The 20,635-nt window shown below is 35.2% G+C and overlaps 1 protein-coding gene across 1 annotated transcript; it reads right to left on the minus strand.

Annotated features, from left to right (window-relative positions):
* Positions 1–323: 323 nt before the first annotated feature.
* LOC149779517 (uncharacterized) lies at positions 324–11,120 on the minus strand. The gene is made up of 4 exons (XM_089938435.1): positions 10,932–11,120; positions 10,598–10,641; positions 1,638–6,162; positions 324–461 (listed from the first exon to the last, which is right to left on the minus strand). Exons 3-4 carry the CDS (start codon positions 1,926–1,928, stop codon positions 324–326), a joined length of 429 nt encoding a protein of 142 aa, XP_089794561.1. The 5' UTR covers positions 1,929–6,162; positions 10,598–10,641; positions 10,932–11,120.
* Positions 11,121–20,635: the final 9,515 nt, after the last annotated feature.

Consider the following 20,635-nt stretch of genomic DNA (forward strand, 5'->3'; position numbering starts at 1 on the left):
TTAACACTAATAACCTCTTAATGCTGAGCGCCAAGCGAGGCAGCTGTTAGTACCATTTTTATAAGTCTTTGGAATGACTTGGCCAGGGATCCATCCCACGACCTCATGCCTCCGAGTCAGATGCTCTAACCACTAGGCCACCGGAGCTATTATATGGCAATTATACATGAGTCAAGTTACTGAAATCATGGTCTAAGAAATTTTTCTAACCTGTTTTATCTTCAGGTGATGGGAACTTTCATTCCATGTGTCCGAAAATGTTGACCGACTAACTGCATGATGGACCATTTCTGTTTTTTCATGCAGATACTGCTCATAGATTGTCAATTTTCTAGATCTGTAAGGCAGCATGATATCACCATTATCTGGCATTCTGTCTGCATGGTGGTATGCATAATCCTGAAGCCAAGATATTGTATGTTCTCTTCCTTGTCCTTGACCTGTCCTTTTTCTGTATCCAGCTGAAATTGTGCCACCCTTAGATTTCTTTATGTATTTGTAATAGAAATTTTTGTCAATCCTATACAAACATCTGAAGCAAAATCCACAAACACGCTTTCCACCATCAGTAAAATAAAACACATTCCCTGTTTTGTCCTTCCCTTAAGCAATTTTGTCAAAAAAACAATCAACTCTGCTTTCAAAACACTTGGTCCAGTATCAATATCTTGCTTGTTTGATATCAGGTTGTGTTATCCCTTTTAGACAGTAATTCACACATTGTTTAGCTCTCAGTAAGCATGTTGTTTCATCTTGCATAGCTTTTCCCAGCAGCATGGAGTTACTGTAAGTTCTTAATTGTTTGCTCTTATTTGATTTGCATGTTTCATCAAAGCTGTAATTGTATACGCTTAAATCATAGATGTATATGCTTAAATCATAGGTTTTTTTTATTCAAAGTGTGTTACAAAATGTATAAGTTTAAATTTGTTTTTTGTTCTTTTACTTAACTTCAGATTTTGGTACAAGAATATAAACATCAGTAAAACGAATTTTATAGCTATAATGATTCAACAATGAAAATGATCTCTTCAGAATACAAGAAAATTAGAATTTTTTCAGCTTTCTGAGCATCACCACATGCCCTATCTTCCACCAGCAAATCATGTCATAACTAATTAACAAACATATTTCTTGCTAAAATGCATTTCTAGACAAAGTGCATACATTTGATGATGTCCCATGAAAACCAAGGATAACTAACATCATGAACATCTTTATATGACGAAGTGAATGTTTAAGTGTATAAGTGTATCATCTGCATTCATTTGAGTCCCTCTCCCAGTTTTGAGGCTTAAAATACATGCTAGAACTGAAAACTACATCAATTATTTCTGTATTGCTGTGATGTGCTTATATTGGCACAAAAAGGACTGTAAAAATTCTACACATACCTATATATACAAAACATATTGTTCCACACCACCTGGTTAAAAATAAATGATAACAAATTTTAATCACAAGTAGGATATTGAAGAATCATATAAAATAATGTAATTGCTAACTGATCCATCTGAAATAAAAAATGGTAGATATTACAATTAATTACAAGCAGAAAAGATAGAGTCCTCAAATACATTGCATTTATTTTAAGGTTTATAAATATTCTGTGGTATAAAATTTAAGATGCTACATACCTTGATCCCTTCAGTAAATGATGGGTTTTCCATCTGGATATCCATGAAACAACTGCTTGAATCTGCTGGTTTTGTAGAAGTTATTGATGATCCAAATCCATCAACATCATCTTTCTTAGTCATGTTGTCATCTTGAAAAGTTTTGTGTTCCTCTGCAACTGATGTATCTGAAGCATCATGACTTTTTGACAGATCTTCTTGCAAAGAACTTCCCAGTTTTTCAGTAAGTGATGTACCCAGAACTTCAATTCTTTTGGATATATCATCATCCTGCCACACATAATTGTCCATTAATGAGGTTCCTAAAGCATTATTACATTCAGTTTCATAATTGTTTCCATGGAATTGCCTAGTTCATCAAAGACAAAGTCTGTTTCACTGACCATTTCAGTGTTATATGGCAATACATTCAATAATCATCGTCATCATTCAAATTATAGACGTTTTTGCCCATACGGGCATGTACGTCATGACTAGGATCAGCATCAGCTGTATCAAGTCTGCCTCAAACTGAAAGGTCTTTGTGAAAGGATGCTTTCTGTCAAATTGGTCAAAACCCACTGAGCAGTCCTTGTGAAAAAGTATTTTTTGTTTGTTTTAGTAATGACAGGCAGATTTAATGATGGACAAGTATGATTTGTAAATAGTGGAAAGCCTTCATGCCAGAATACTGTTAAATTTTTTAAATTTCTTTTGAGCAGTTTTCAAGAAATTGCTTTAAGGTTTTCCTTTTTTTAGTTTACAATTATTATATCTGCTTGGAGACTGGCATCATTTATACTTTGGAATGAGTTGTGAGAAGTCATTTAAAGATTTATTTTTTAAAAAAATTTTAGTGGTCATATTATATTGATCAGCATTATATTTTTAATGTACGAATGTCTTCTATCGATCTATGTGAGAATACCTTCCATCATATTCTGTTCAGTGATCCTTTAAAAGAAATCATTTTGACGTTTTTTTTATTAGTGACCACATTTGATGGCAGATTGGCATCAAATGCCTAAAGCTGAAAAAATAACTTTGAAAACGTTCTGACAGTATGCCCTAGGTAAAATTTGCACAATATATGTTCAGCAGTTTTTGAAAACTGTTTAAGTTTTACTATTTTTAGTAACAATAGTCATAGTGATTAGTAGATCAGTATCATTTGTGCAAACTTGAAAAAAGTTTCATGGAAAGATGCTTGTTTGATAAAATTTCACTTTATTCTAATCTGCAGTTCTTAAGATCCAGGCAATGAAAGATTTATCTTCGCTTTTTTTTTTTTTTTTTTTTTTCCTGTTCTTGATGGTCATTATAGCAAATGGTGGGTTCTTCATGCCAGACAGATCTATGTCATGTTTGGTTGAGATTGGTCAGTTGATTTTAAGGAAATTTTTGAATCAGCAATTCTTGACAGATGATGGATGATGCACAACACAAGATGCACCATGGATGCAGAACCATACTTAGAAGCTCAACTGGCCTTATGCCCTGATGAGCTAACACGGTAACTAAAACATGAAAGACTAACCATAAATACTATGGCCTTATGCCCGGATGAACTAACAAGGCACCTGCAACATTAAAGACTAACCATATTATGGCCTTATGCCTGGATGAACTAACAAGGTACCCAAAACAAGAAAGACTAACCATAATATGGCTTTATGCCCGGATGAACTAACAAGGTACCTACAACATTAAAGACTAACCATATTATGGCCTTATGCCCGGATGAACTAACAAGGTACCCAAAACGTGAAAGACTAACCATAATACGGCTTTATGCCCGGATGAACTAACAAGGTACCTACAACATTAAAGACTAACCATACTATGGCCTTATGCCCGGATGAACTAACAAGGTACCCAAAACATCAAAGACTAACCATAAATACTATGGTCTTATGCCTGGATGAGCTAACAAAACCCAAAACATGAGAGACTAACTGGCTTTATACCTTAATGAGATAACATGGTACCTAAAACAAGAAAGATTTACCATATGATGGCCTTGTGCCTTGATGAACAAGGTGTCTAAAACATTAAAGACAAGCACTGCAATGACCTTTATTAAGCATGCTCTGATGAGCTAACAAGGTACCTAATACATTAAAGACTGACCATACTATGGCCTTATGCCCTGATGAACTACAAGGTAACTAATACATTAAAGACTGCTCCGCTGAGTACAGCAGGGAAGGCGAAACCAGGACATATCGAATCATCCAGCTCAAGTGTTCTCCACAAACACAGAAACTTCTTTTTATATTCCTGCGGGAGATAAAACATTGTTTGACTGATATTTTTTCCTTCAATAATTAGAAATATCTGCATCTAATTATCATCTTGAGGAAGAAAATCTTAAAGTCGAAGCTGGTATTATGAGCACATAAACTGGACAAGTTCCAAAGGAACTAAAAGCTACCTGCTGTTAACCTTAACTGACATGTTGCATTGCACCATGCATTATGAATTTGAATAAATATTTGAAAAACATGTGGTTCAAACGAACTGAGCATCTTTTTAAACTAGAATTTGAAATACAATTTATAAAAAGAGTACCATGAGTGGCACATTATGCCCGCACCATGTATTTAATGGTCTTCTATTTATAATCTAGTAAAGGATAAACAGACCTGCATCTTTGATCAATTTATATGGTCACGACCAATCTTAACATGCAAAAGCATTATTTTCTTATTACACTTAAATGACAATTATCTCTAAGTTTGACCAAGGAACTTATTCTGAAATAACAAAGGTCAATCAGCAAACCTTTTTGTTTTATAACCAAAATGACCCTGATTGTTGACTTTCTGACCACAAAATCAATAAGCCTCTTCCATACCAAATGTTCAGTGTTCAAATTCTTCACAACCTAAGTAGAAGTACATTGTCTAGAACAAAAGCTATTAGGCAATAAAGATTACACGTTAATCTTTTAACTCAAAATCAACAGACTTCTTTCCTCTCCAATGCGTATTCATCTACAAACTAAGAGTATTTGAAAATTCCTGAATATTTTATTAGAAATATTTTTTTTAACCTGTCACTGAATTTAATAAAGATTGATATGCAAAATAACATTTTATTCTATAAAAGAATGTACAGCTTGCAACAATACTATAATGTGATACAATATAAGGAAATGACAGTGATGTAAAATGTTGTAGACTAAAGAAAAACGAAACTTATAGTAACCTATAAATTAATGCTTTTTCATGTTTCTTTATGCAAAACTACTTCGGCTGAAATATTACACATCTACCACGTTTCAATACAATTCACTTTTCACAGCTTACGGTATAATATGTTTTCGATACACCTATAAGTTTGATGCATTTTTCATCTTCAGAAGGTCTTCCCGTAGTATCGTGCTGCTGTTTCATGTGTTGACATACTGGTTGTATGTTCAGTATGCAGATCACAGACAAACCTAGACTTATCACCTGTTCATACGCCATTTGCATTCTTGACAATATTAAAAAATTACTTCCAAACAGACTACATGTTAGATGTTAGTGACTTTTTTTAGCCTTTTATATCATTACAGGCTGTTGAATTTAATAAGATACAAGACCCATCTTGGTCACCCTGTTTTGTATTGCATAAATGCTTTTAAAACATTTTATTACCAATTTCATGTCTTCACTCAAAACAGAAGAAGTAGTGCAGTTTCCTTGTGCTAGAAAAATCTTAAATAGAACTAGTTTAGGTATGGGAGTGGGAATGACTAACAACCAAATTCTTCTTGCTTTTTATCTATCGCTATTTAGTTTGGATGCCAGTATTTCTTGCATATCAAATATTGAATAAGCTAGAGTTACGATTGGCGGTTATTGTTTTACTCTGGATTTGAACAATAACGACCGATCAGAATTGAATGTAACATGTGTTTCTGCACACCAAAAGCGTAAACCTCATATTCAATTCAAATTGACAAGATTTGAAGCAACAGCAAAACTTGAAATAAAAGTGGGTAATAAATGTACTTAAATCATACATGGGGAAAAAAATCTCAGAGATGCTTCCAGGGTGTGTTATCCCATGATTCAGTTCACATTGTTAAACAAGACACAAACCAGTACTGGTTCTGATGGATTCATGCTGAAAGTTCCTTTTGTATTTTTTTAAACAATAGATCACTAAAGTTTGCATATGATAATGAACTCAGAATTTCAGTCCCATGGATTTATAATATGCATTCAAAAAGAAGATAAACATAGAAGATTTATAAGTAATTGGAGACCAATTTCACTGCCAGATTATTAAATGGCATCAGATTCAATAGCACGTAGGTTTAATAAGGTACCTCCTTCTATTACAAATTATAATCAGAAAGTGTTTAGAGATTTATTGGTAAAAACACTAGAATTGTATGATTTCATGAACGATTTGTTTGAATATACATGTCAAAAATGTCTTTAAAATTGAAAATAAAATTTTAAAGCAAAAAAGAAACAACAACAAAAAACAACAACGATTCTCAAATCTCACCTGCAATCTCTCTGCTAGTTTCCACCAATCAAAATCTTTTCTGCGAAAACACAACAAAACAAAATGCAATGATTTCATTTTCTCTAAACAAATCCTTTCAATAAAATATTTCAGAAAAGTAATGTTTTTACACTAAGCTGATCCGCAATCAATAAAAGCAATTTGCTGCCTCTCTTTGCACTATTTAGCATTCATTTATTTGGTGGTACAAATGCACTGTATTCGTGTCAGCATTCATTGGAATTATAATAAAAATTAGAAATGCACAAAATATGCAAAATATGCATGAATTAATTGTAAATGTCCAAGAAACATAAACATGTAAATAACGTATGATTGGCTTTATTTAATTTAGTTAAATACGAAGTTTCCATCAAAAATAACATTTTCAAATGACCTCTAATAATTCACTTTCTTCTATGCATACAGTGTACAATCCGTTCTAAGAGTCATCAAAGTGCATTATTGTGTTTGTAAGGTTAGGATTAGACATACAGTACAAGGATACTCATGACCAATTTACAACACATTTTACAACATCAGTAACATAAAAAAAATATTTTCTACCCTGAACTGAGTGACAGAATGTGGCATGCCAATAAGATTTATACAAACAAAAATCATCACAGTTGTTGACCAGGACTCCTGGAAACTTATTCCCACCTCACTCCAGACAATCACCCAATGGTCATTGCTCCAAGTCCAGATGTTGTATAATCAGGGCATGACTATGTATGAAGTTTTTGTACACTGGCCTTTGACCTCCTCACATAAATTCCAAGGAAGGAAGTAAAACCTTTACCCCTCATGCATATGAATACCATTTGGATAAGACAACTAAGGAGTTAGTTTTCATCCCAGCAATTTTGATGTGGAAGTAATGATCACAAAGACAGAAATGGGTAGAGGATTACAATATCCACACACCATGTTTAAGTGCGAGGACAGTTGATGAAAGTCATTTTGCGACAGGCCACCAAAGAACAATCTAATGCAAGCATAACTCCACAAAAACATTTTCTTTAAAACAAGGATTGTCCCAATTTAAAATTCAAGAAGAAACTGGATGAGCTACTCAACGTAGTTATTTATTTATTAATTACAAATTACTGACTTGTCATCACATGTATAAGCCAAAATCAATGGAAATTATGCCAACAGTATCAGTGTAGTGCACATACCTAAGGCTACAGGTTTACTAATATTTAAATTGTACATTAAAAGGTTGCTTTGTTACCTGGTATAATAATACTCAAAATGTACATTCAAAGGTTGCTGTGCGACAGGTATACTAATATTCAAATTGAACATTGTAAGGTTCGTATGCTATAGGTATTCTAATATTCAAAATGTACATTGAAAGGTTGCTATGTTACAGGTATACTTATATTTAAATTGTATATTAAAAGGTTGCTATGCTTTATATTAAGCATGTTTATCACGAAATGGTCTTCAATGTTTCAAATATAACTCCAAACCAATTTCCCTCATGTGACAATAAGAACATTCGATCAGAGGAAACTAGCAGAGAGTACAAATCACTTGGCATTGACTGTCAGAAAAGTTATATATGGAATTTTTCCAAAGTAAAATATCCAGATACCTGTCCCTGATAATGCTGATGTCATTATACATTCTCATGCCTTCAAAGTGTTGCCAGACATTGTGGAACACTACCTAACAACTAGCAAAGGTTAGCATATGGTCAATGCATATTATCGTTCAGAACTGATGTATGGTAGGATTTACATTGATGATCAGTTAATAAGATTTTATATTTTCATTTGTTTTCATTTACAGTAACAAGTATCCTCTCATTGTCTAAATGAATTGCTATTAGAAAGAAAAACAGCACACAACACACACATCCTGTGTCCTTTTTCCTACTAATGACCTTAACCTTTAAAAGAAAGACTTGACTAATGCATGATAAGGTATGTACCTGCATAGTGTTTCATCAAATGTATGTAGAAGTTAGTAAATGACAGCCTGGATAAAGAAACTGGCTTCTGTCTTATATCATCATTGTTGCGGTAACTGTTATGATTCTGTGGTCTTTAACTACCAGACAGAAGCAAAACCAACAAGTTTAGTAAAATTCAGTAAACAATTTATTTCCCTCGAATACAAAGTAAAAATACAAAAGACACATCATTATGAATTAAATCCCAAATGATTCTAAATATTCTATCACAAGTCCAATAGTATAGAATCTTAAAATGAATTCTGATAATAATGAGTGTCATGATGAATCAAGTCTTACATTTCTTGATTACCAATAGTCTTGAATATGCCGATCTACCAATAGTCTTGCATATGTTAATATACAAATAGTCTTGATGTATCACAATGATTAATGTCTTTGAATGAATTCAACAATAATTCCAAAGTAGTATTTGAGTCCAAAAAAAGGCCAATGAGCACATTGTAATTCCAATGAATACTTTAAATGATTTCTTTGAAATTATATCTGAATGCAACTAAAATCTCTGACCATATATTCCCCAAGACTGATATGAAACTGGAATGAATAATTGTTATTAAACCAGTTTTATATAAAATTTGTTTCCTGACCTATGACACAATAGAATTTCGGCCACCGGAGCGGTAGAGAGAACACTAATTTATATTTTCCCCTACCATGATCTTCATCTTGGGGCAGGGGACATGCCTACAATATTTAACATACTACCTAGAAACGATAAGTCACTGGTTACAGGTTCATTCAAATATCTTAAATAGTTCAAATGTTAATCTCCAGACAAGAATACAAGTCACACAATTACATTTCCAATGCCTTGATCATTACCATGAAGCAGTGGACATGTCTATGGTATGCAGCATATTGCCTAGTCGTGTATAGAACTGGCTAGAGTTTTATTAGAGTATGTTCAGTTGTTTACAAGTTATACTCTAGATAAGAATACAAGTACAGAATTGCATTTTCCCCTGATGTGATTTTGACGTTGCTGTATGAGGTCTGGCCATGTTATGTAACACATGAGGTAGGAAAAAATGTGATCAAAATATCCAATCCAGGTAACGGTACAAGTAAAATAAGTTATAGTTTTCCTTTGCTGTGAACTTGACCTTTTCACATTGGGCATCGCTATGGTATGCAACATACTGTCTATGTTATAATAATTATACATTATATATTGGCAATGTGTCAAAGTACCACAGCCATACTTGTGTCTCAAGGTCAAGGATATGGCAAGAGACCATAATTCTGCAACTTGTATCTTTGTCCTGAGAATAACCTGTGTATAACTCCGGTAACTTTTGAATCACTTAAGATATTTTAGTGAAACTTTAGCCAGTCATATATCATTTCCATTCCAATATCTTCATTTTTAAAAGTTATCTTCCAGACAAGGATAGAGTCCCGGAGTGGCCGAGTGGTCTAAAGCGCTCTTCGTTACGGATCACTGCCATCTCAACTCTGTCTGCGTCGGATCGAGTCTCGTATTCGGCCAATGTGGGTATGTGAGAAAGCTTGCCAGTACCTTCTCGTGGGTCGGTGGTTCTTTCCGGGGATTTCCCGGGTTCTTCCTCCGCCATTAATACTGGCCGCCATGTATAGCCTATCGTGTGCTGAAAAATTGCGTTAAACCCTACAACAACAACCAGACAAGGATACAAGTCACAGTTGCGTTTCTATTGCCTTGACCTTGTGTTTGAGGCTGTGTGCATGGCTATGGTAAGTGACACATCCATTATACATGATATATACCTGACCAATGTTGCACGAAAATATCTCTAATTACCGTAAACATATGGACCAGAAAAGGAAATGTTAATAATTGGCAGAATGGCCAGATCATAAATACTATACTCAAGTAATCCAGTCATAAGACAGGAGTATAAAAAACCAGATCAAGCTCATTATTCTCAAAGTGCTTTGATCATGTAATTCAAGCTAAAGCTTAAGTCTGCACGTTTTTTTACATAACTTTACCACGATTAACTGAATTATTTAGTGGCTAATGTCATATTAACACATTAAAGTCTACCATGTCGAGGAGACTGAAGTAAACATATACTCCAATGGACACTCAATAGTGGCCAACCTGGCTTTGTCTAAGAAGGATTCAGGCACTAATGGTTGACAGTCTGGAATGCTATGACCAGGGACACACCCCAGTGGCCAACCTGGCTTTGTCTAACCAGAATTCAGGCACTAATGGGTGCCAGTCTGGAATGCTAACAATTGAGCCGTTATTCCTCCCACTGTATGTCTCAATTATGGAAATTTTCAGATGTTTGAAATTTGTATTCTCCTCCTACAAGGCATAATATTGATCTGGGGATACTGATCTGGGGTTGGTGCTTTATATGCTTAAAACGAGTTGCAGACTAGTACACAAAAAACTTTTACATCAATCAACATTTTAATATATTCATAAAATAGCTGTAGCCCGGTAAACAAAAGGACTTTTACATCAATCAGTGTTTAAATATTTTCATATATTTACCGAGTTTTGCTGGTTGATCGTATCCCTTTCCCAACGACGTTGTCCTGGGAATGAAAACAATCAGTCTTTAGCATCTAAGAAACATAATAAAATATCTTAACTTGTTCAAATCTTCTTTATAAAATAAAAACGCTATTTTACTAAATTAATAAAGTGTGTCAACCAAGAGGACATCTACCTCACAGCTGAACATAACAGCAAATGACAAATTCTGGTTTTTTACTATGTTCTAACTAGTTCGTCATATTATTTGTATTGCTTATATTAAAGCATTGCAAGGAAAATAAGCTGCTTTTCTTTAAAATAACATATGCATAGAAAATTCAGCATTTACCAAAGATGTGCTCCTTAGCACTTTTGTAAGGCATAATTTTTCTGTTCCCCTTCTACGCTTGATGACTTCCTCAATGCACTACCATATCTACAAGCTCTTCATCTGTGAAGCCGGTAATTGTCTATACCTGTGAAATTATTTCGTCCACCTTAGCCATATGACAAGATTACATTTGGTTGAAAGTGACTTGACGTTTTGATAGTTTTTAGAAAAGTTGGGTTTAATTCGGATATAATTTATTTGGATTGTATTGATAAAATTTAAATTTACTTAATGAATTATTTATAGTTACTATGCAATAATGAAAAGCAAAAGGTTCAAGAGTGCAAGAAGGCCATGGGTGATATCCCTATCATAAAAGTAAGTTTTTGAGAAAAGGTTGAAAATGGATACGCTATTTTAAACGAAGAAAGTTCGCAGACAGCTCATATCAAATGACAATAATGCTTCCTCTAAGTCCAATATTCGCGTTTTGTAAAGTTTTTCGTGGGATAAAACATACACTTATACTTGATTGAGCACTTCAGAACGATTGTCTGATGAAAACTGCAGGTGTTGATCATGGACCATTTGTTAATTTCACGACTAGCGCTGTGGATGCCACGAGTCGTTCCATCTATCGATTAATCAATATAACGTGAGACAATATTAACAGCATTTACAAAGAAGGTGTATTTTATGCAGAACAAAGTTTATCAAACCGCATACCAAATTCGATCGATAACACCTGCCGAATAACAACAGCATTAAGTGAACAGTTACCAAGGCATATATTTATTGTGTTTCAGCATCAAACTCTACGTAACAATTAACTACCAAACAATTCTGTATTTGATAGTCCAGATGTCAGACAAATATTTGTCAGAATAAACAGTATCTCGAACGAGAAATCGAATGCAACTTCGCAGCTAATGCTGCAGCATTAACTGATAGAAACGTATCTCGTGGTTACATATAACTGATATAATAGATCCTGCAACAATATCAGGATGCTGTTAGCGGACCTCAAATTTCAATCGAAGAGTTTAGAACTCTTTATCAGATGTTTAATTTTGACATATTAAAACATTCAGAACGAGCTATTGGATCAGCTTCTGAATAGAAGTTATACGGACATTAGGAGAGATTCCGGGAGCTGTTAGTTGTTACCTTATGCATTAGTTGTATCTGATTGATTCATTTCAATCGATTCTACAAAAGGTAGAATAACTCTCCAAGGGTAAACACTTGGGTGTGAGGTGCTCTGCACTTGAAGTACTCTGCACTTTTACAGCCAGCGGTACAATTTTATCAAACAAAAGAAAGAATGTATTGATTTTCTAACAAAAGGCAAAATCACAATCCAGGCTGTACAATTGTATCAAAGAAAAGAAAGGAAAATATAATGAAATATATTATGCACGAAATAAACTTATCGCCGGGACCAGTTAAGAATCTAACGAAAGCTATTGTTTAACAACAGTCTGTTTTGCTGAAGATAGATTTCGGAACGCAGAGGGATGGAATGCAAAGGGTTCTGCCAGCAAAACTGATGCTAACACAGAAAAATCAATAAAATACGACTGCAAAAACATTTTATCTTAAATTTATCAGCAGCACAAGTTACTGCAATGGTCAGATCACAAGCGATCCGTGGAGGATTTCTGGGACCTGCACTAGCAACAATTCCAAAAACAGTACTACCGAAATTATTGCCAGTAGAAGAAATATTAGGAATAGTTACTGCGTCAGGTGCCATATAAGCTGCGACAAAATGGCTGTTTATGGAGACGGTATCAAACAAATTGTGTAAACTGTGAAGCATTTCACTTTTGTCTAACAGCAGTAACAAAAATTGCCTGAAGCAGGAAGTGTTCGGAAACGTAAAACAACTATAAAAAAAGAGGAAGCAAAGCGGTTCAAAGAAAAACCGCAAAGCGGCTCAAAGTCAAACCGAAAGGCGGTCCAAGGTGGATTCATCCGTTCACTGCTAGCCGGAATAGCGGGGAGTTTACTTCCCAATCTGTTGGGGATAGGACGTGGGAAAGGCCTGATACTATATAGAACCCGCCGCTGAGCAATTTTGAGATTTTAGATAAACCTGAAGATGTCGGCGGATTTCAAGGAGTGTTTTCTAAAGATGAGTTATCACTTCGCTCTCTGCCACCAGCTGCTAATAATTGTGTTATTAATTTTCTAAATTTTAAGGATAGATCTGGTACGCATTGGGTAGCGCTTTACAAAAACAACTACACTGATTCGTTTGGTCTACCTCCGAGTGATGTTATCAAACAGTACGTTTTGCATTTAAAGAATACAAAGAAATAAGCTACTCCTTTAATCAACTTGAGCCAGTTGGAACTGTAAGTTTTGAATCTTACTGTGTGATGTTTATCAAACAATACTGCAAAGCACTCCGCGGGTGATTTTCTGAAATTTATATTGGAGTTTACATGGTAACCAAGCTTCGAAAATGGAAAACATTGCAACTTTATCTAACATATCAGTATAAAAATAATTACGTATTGCCTCAAGTGCAGAAGTAAAACAGAAAATGCAAACGAAACTACGGAAACAACAACAAATAAAAGACTAATTTTGAAAAGTGTTTGTGCTAGCTAAACTGAGTGACTCACTGCCTGGAGATCATCGAACGCAAAGAATTCCTAATGTTATTTTAGTCGATGATTAAATTATAATAAAAATGCAGAGCATTTCATGCAAACATAAAGCTGACCACGATCTGTATCTCGAGCATTACAAAATAATAACTTACTGTCAGTGTTGTAATCAACAAGCTGTAATCGGATCCGGCTTAGATTTTTACAGTTTAATTGGCAAATTACCGAAACCATGCGGTGGATGAACATTGACGCTTCATCAGTACACTGGACCATGGAATCCGCTCGATCGACAGCTTGGTGAAAATGACAACCCATTATCAGATCAAGAACCTTATATTTAGGTTGATGAAATTGTAATGCGTCATGATATATGTTGCCGGGACAAAGAAAACTATAAACCTGAATGTGATCATATTATGCTTGACGAACTACGATATGTGCAATTGAACGGAATACGAGAGCGAATTGATCGTAAACTAGTGCAAGGTTTTATTGGAACAAAATATAAGTTAGTCATTGGTGTGCCAAACACTGTAGCTTATGAACTGCACAAAGCCCCCAAAAAGCTTCTTCGACGAAAGGTCGTCACCAACGCAATTAATGATATTTGGGCGATAGATCTTGCTGATATGTCAAACATTGCAAAGTACAACAGCAAAACATATCTGATGAACGTAGTTGATATTTTTAGTAAATACGCGTTTAGTGTACATGGTGCAGATAAAACTGGAAAAACCATAACTAACACGTTAAGAGATATTATTATCAACACAGAAAGAAAACCAAATAAAATTTGGACTGATAACGGGGCGGAGTTTTTTAATAAGCAATTCGAGCAGTTTTTATCGCAGAACATTATCAACAAGTACGTCACTGGAAATTAAGGAAAAAGTGTTGTCGTCGAACGGTTCAATCGCACGTTAAAAGAACAGACCTATAACCAACTCACATCTAAAAACACTAACAGGTATGTTGGGGATCTGCCAAAGATTGTATCGGATTACAATAACACTAAACATAAAACACTTGAAATGTTGCCCAACGAAGCAGTTCATAACCCAATACTGGTGAATGAGAATAAATACCAAAGACAAAAAAGTATAGGCGATTGGGTTCGATTTTCGTTAGTAAAGAAAACAATCGAAAAAGGATTTACCCCAAATTGGTCAAGGGAAGTATTAGTTGTGGATAAAATTTGAACAACAATACCTGTTGCGTATAAGCTGAAAGATCTAAAAGGAGAAGAAATTACTGAAAGTTTCTACGAACAGGATATGCAGCTTACAGAGCAAGATACATTTATCATCGTGCGAGTACTAGCAAGAAAGGATAAGCGAAGTTTGGTCAAATGGAGAGGTCATAGCGACAGTTTTAGTAGTTGGATGCCAATTAGTGAAATCAAATTTATTTGATCAAATCGCCAGCGATCCAGTCACAGTAAATCTTTTCGTATTTCAAAAAGACAGACCTACGTTTCACTGGCCTGCACAATGATATTAAATATTCTCTTCTCGTTGTTGTTAAATCCGGTTAAAGCTCTAAACAAACAGAAAATCAAATTTTATATTTCTTTTGACGAGAATAAACTTCTATCTGTCCACGATTCATTAACGGCTTTAACCTCTCTCAGAATATCTGACGCTCAGAGATAGTAAAATTAAATTTTTTAAATTCTTTTTAGTTAGATGATATTTCACATTGGCCCATGATTGCTCTGCAACGTAAACTTGTTCATCTTCTGCTACTATACCTGGTGATCAGCAAATTTATCCTTGATGACAGGAAATAGATATGTTTCTAGATCAAACTCGAGATGCTTTTCATCTTGACTGTTAACAATTTTTGGGCTCTTATAATCCTGGTGTAATTCACACTCGGAGTGCTTGCACTCAGAGTGTTTGTTCTATACAGCTTCACGATCGAGATCAGAGTAAAGATCTGACAACATTTTCATCAGAAACATTCTATTCATAAGACTTTTATCTCATTACTTTAATAAAATGTCAGATGAAATAAGCAACGTCAGAGCTAAAATCTTAAATATGAACCCGCTACTCGACGCTGTCAAGATATTGATAAGCAATGAAAAAAGGAAAAAAGTATGCAAACGTACTAGTTGTATATGATCCTTACTCGGCGTTTAGCTTAATACTGACATATTCTGGGGTGTCAGAACTTGAGAAATACCAAAATATATTTGTTCGATATGACAGGGATACTGTTATGAAATGGGATATCAGAAACTTTCTTAGGATAGATCTATGAATAAACTAGTTCAATTTTGTGCTGATTATTAAGATAGTGTGGCGAATTCTTATCAGCTATACGCGGCAATAGCAACATTATAGTAGAATGAGAAAAAATAATCTGATCATGCTCAGCAATGTTAAGATCGATACGGCAAGATCCTAGTCGAATGCGATGAGTAAACTTTAAATAAATTCGACAGTTGTCTGAAGAATAGCGAAGTGGCAAATATTTTAAATAGCAGGTGATTAATAATGAAAGACAATTCTATCTCCGCTTGTTTTTTGAGCAGATTTGGTAGATCCATCATCGAAAAATTTGATCTTGGATGAAGACTAAAATATTTTGATGTTGCATATACTGATGTGAATAGTACTTCTTCACCTGTAGTAGAGTCAGTTGCTATAACAGGTGTGGCAAGTTGTCTAAGAATGAATCGGCCTCTTCCATGCATAACATTTTCTTTCTTTGTTATAAGATCAATATTCTCACGTCGATTATCAGTTTTAATTCCGTTTCCATGATCTACAACTAAGCCACTAGGAATCAAGCCACGAAACACTTCCTACACAAATCTATGCAATTTATAACAAATTTGATTAGTATTAGTTCCTCGAATCATCAAGTTCAAATAACCAAAATTATCAATCTTTTTTGTTTTAATATTTCTGATAATTCTTTTTTGGCTAGCCTCATACAAATTAAAAACTGGACGTGGTTGCAACTCATCCTGTAAACTCAAGTTGGCGATATTAATGACTATTACACTGCCAATATGAAAAACTTGCATCCCCGTTGGTATATCATTGTTAAAGAGTGTCCAGATAAACTCGTGTAAATACAGTTTCTTATGCTCTGCATTATCTTCACATTTCACTCGAATTGTGTAACCGGAGTTAAAATTCCGATAGATATTTTTTGTTCGAATGTTTATCACAACTCCATGCTCGTTGCCAGCAAAGAGGTTATATCTAAGATGAACCCTGGCTATTTCCTGGCACATTGCTAGGTCGTTCAAGATAATAGACTGATACACATTTTGTTTAATTATTTTATTGTGTTTTTCTAATATCTAATTGAGATATTTCATATCACACTTAATTGGAGAAATATAACGTTATAAGTATAGAGATATTAAAACTTGCTGATATCGCAAAGAGAAGATTATTCTCCACAAAAAGATATCAATGTAAGATATCAAACTAAAAAGAATTTCAAATAAATCTGCTTTAAATTTGATAATCAACTTTTACTAGTAAATATCTTTGTGAAAAACTTGTATTATCTACTTCTGTCAGCAATTAAATTTGAGCTTGCCGCGCACAATGGTCTAAAGATTATAGTTCAGTTTCATGTCAGTGTTCTAAGTTAAATATCTCTTTGGGGATTCAAGAATCACAGCAGCCCACGTCTCAACAACAACTCGAGGAATTTGCTGATGCTTATATCATATTAAGACCTTGTCGAATTTTAACTGGGACAGATTTGATGTCGTTGTCAGATGAAATGTTTCAGGAAATAAGAAAAAAATCGATGAGTACACAGCACCAGGATCAGGCTGGAGATTTGATAAAATAACTGAAACGCTATTTCATACTGAAAAATATAATCTACTGCAAGGTAGCTCATATGTTGAGCTGCCAACTAAAATAAAAAACCCTCAAAATTTTGTGTAAATATAAAAACTACCGACAAATACTTTCAGTGGGCTATATTATCAGTGTTATTTCCAGCACGAGATCATTCTTATCGAGTATTGAATTATATTTGTCATGTTAACAATCTAAACTTTAGTAAGATTGACTTTCCTATTGCTGAGAATCATATTCCAAAATTTGAAAAACAAAACAATCGCCTGTTAAAAGGAAGTATTAATGTGTGTTTTGTCGATGATGAATCACAAAAGTTGTATCCCAGATACATCATCGATCGATCATCACAAACAAAAGAAAACGTATTGTTTTATAAAAATCATTACACGTGAATAAAAACTTTAACGAGCTAGTTGGAGATCAGTACAACAAGCATAAAGAAAATAAATATATCTGTATCAGTTGTTTGCACAGATGCAAGTCTTAGCAAGTACTTGATCGCCATCTCAAGAATTGCTTTGACGTACAGCGAATATCTATGCCTGGCGAAGATGAAAGCATATTACAGTTTACAAATTACAAACACAAAATGAAAGTGCCTTTTGTTATTTTTTACGGATTTTGAGTTTATTTTACTTCCAGTGCTAGGAGTAGAAAATAATCCTGATAAATCTTCGACAAGAACAATTCAAAAACATATTCCTTGTGGAGTAGCATACAAAATTGTATGTGCGGTTGATGAAAGTTTATCAAAATCAAGAAAATTTTATCGTGGAGCGTTTCCTGCTGTTTGGCTTCTAAAAAAAGAAGCAATGAAGCTGATGTCATCTGAATGTTACTCGCTAAGATCACTGTCATATTGCAAATGTAATTTAAAATATACCATACCAGATTTGTTCCTGTTGTCTTTCATAATTTCGTGGTTATGATTCTCATATTATCGTTGAGGGGTTTGGCAACAAGGATAAAATAAACCGTCTGAAAATTGATAACAACGATTAAAAAAAATATATTCCTAATAACACTGAAAGATATATGTCAGTGACACTCGGCAAGTTAAGATTTATTGATAGCTTGCAGTTTATGGCAGCATTATTGGATGAGCTAGTAAAAGGCTGCGGAAAGTTTGATAATTTGACAGAGCATTTCGGTAAGAAATCAAATGTACTGAGACGAATAGGTATCTTTCCCTACGAGTACCTTGATGATTGGAGCAGATTTGATGAAATATCTTTACCTGACAAAGATAAGTTTTATTCTCGATTAAATCTTGAGATGTGGTGTGGTGTGTATAGGGCAGCTGCCGCCTGGCGAAGCCCAACTCTCTCCAGGAATGACACAGCCGATTTCCTCCAACTTGGTGGCTCGCCTTGGTCACGAACACGTGGTCGTTGAGCTGTTTGGCAGCCTTTCCGCTTGGCCGTTGACTTCGTCTCGGAAGTTTTTCCGCCAAGTGATGACGTGTTAACATCACACTATTTATCCATAGCTGGAAGATTCGTGCAGGGCGGGTGCGTCTTCCTTCCCATGCAAATCTGGACGACTTGCCCATTGCACTCAGTGGTGATCTCCATATTTCTCTACGCCTGTGAATCATGGACCATAACAGCTGACTTAGAGAAAAGGATACAGGCCAAAGATATAAGATGTTTCTGAAAGATCCTCGGCGTCACATACAAAGACCATGTCACCAATGAAGAAATACGGTATAGGATAAAACAAGCCATTGGGCCTCACGCTGACCTTCTGATCACAGTGAAATAATGTAAAATGCAGTGGTTTGGGCATGTCTCACGATCATCAGGACTTGCCAAGAGAATTCTGCAAGGCACTGTACAAGGAAGAAGAAAGAGAGGCAGGCAAGGAAATAGATGGGAAGATAACATTCGAGAGTGGACAGGACAGACTTGATATTGCGCGACTCACTGAGAAAGACGGAAAATCGAGAGGAATAGAGGAAGCTGGTTGTTCGGTCTTGTGCGGTGCCCCAACGGTCTACCAGACTACGGGACTGATGATGATGATGATGATGATGATGATGATGAAAGTTTGAGAGTGTCAGCAATGGTTATGTTTATGCTAAATTGATCTGGGACTCAGTCGACTGTAAAATCTTCGGTGATTATCATGACTTGTATCTTATCACAGATGTGTTGTTGCTCGCAGATATATTCGAAATTTCAGAGATGTCAGCGCTGATAACTATAGACTTGACCCAGCTTGGTATTTTTCGGCACCATGACGCATTACTGTTGTTGTTGTTGTTGTTGTAGGGTTTAACGCCATTTTTCAGCACACGATAGGCTATACATGGCGGCCAGTATTAATGGTGGAGGAAGAACGCGGGAAAACCCCGGAAAGAACCACCGACCCACGAGAAGCTACTGGCAAGCTTTCTCACATACCCACATTAGCCGAATCCGAGACTCGAACCCACGCAGACAGAGGTGAGATGACAGTGATCCGTAACGGAGAGCGCTTTAGACCACTCGGCCACTCGGGGCCCCCGCATTACTGTAATATAGCAAAATACAATTGGAATTATTAACAGACCCAAATATGTTCTGCTTCATCGAGTGGGATCAGAGGCGGAATAGTTGTCATAAATAAAAATATGCTAGCGCCAACAACAAATACTAATCTGAAAAACAACCTGCAACATCAAGACATAAAGCAATAGAGGTCAAAAGGTTAAAGGTTATATAAAGAAGGGCTAAACTCACGATGGTTCTACTGTCATGTCTGTTGTTTCTGTCATACACTGGGTCGTTCAAACGACACACGATAATCGCGCAGAGCAAAGTCTGATTACGAAGTTGTGAAACAAGAACGCATATTATACGTATGGACAAAGTCCGGTTTACAAATATTAAGAACATCATCAACCACGAAATAAATATTTAGATGCTGAGTATTGTGAGAGCTTGTATGGCTTGCGTTATGATGGACTTTAATTTTTTTTCGAAGAAACTCATCTTTCCCTGCGGCAATGACTAACCTCTGAATTTCTAAACTCTCTAAGTTTGCCCAAAATTGCGAGTACAAACATACTAATATCAGGACAAGAAACCCAAAGTGTTCAGGGCGGAAAAAAACAAGTTGTTAGTACTCCAAAACAAGTAGTCTATCATAATACCAATAATAACAGGCCCAGATCAACGGTCGGTTCAATTTTATTAGTCATATTTTATTATGCTTGGAAATGACTCACCTGAAGCAGGTATAATTACGGGAGTAGGTGGGGGAGAAGGTGGGTGTGTAG

Source organism: Sinohyriopsis cumingii, chromosome 17 (genome assembly GCF_028554795.1).
Source record: "Sinohyriopsis cumingii isolate HCF-2022 chromosome 17, ASM2855479v2, whole genome shotgun sequence".
Lineage (NCBI taxonomy): Eukaryota > Metazoa > Mollusca > Bivalvia > Unionida > Unionidae > Sinohyriopsis > Sinohyriopsis cumingii.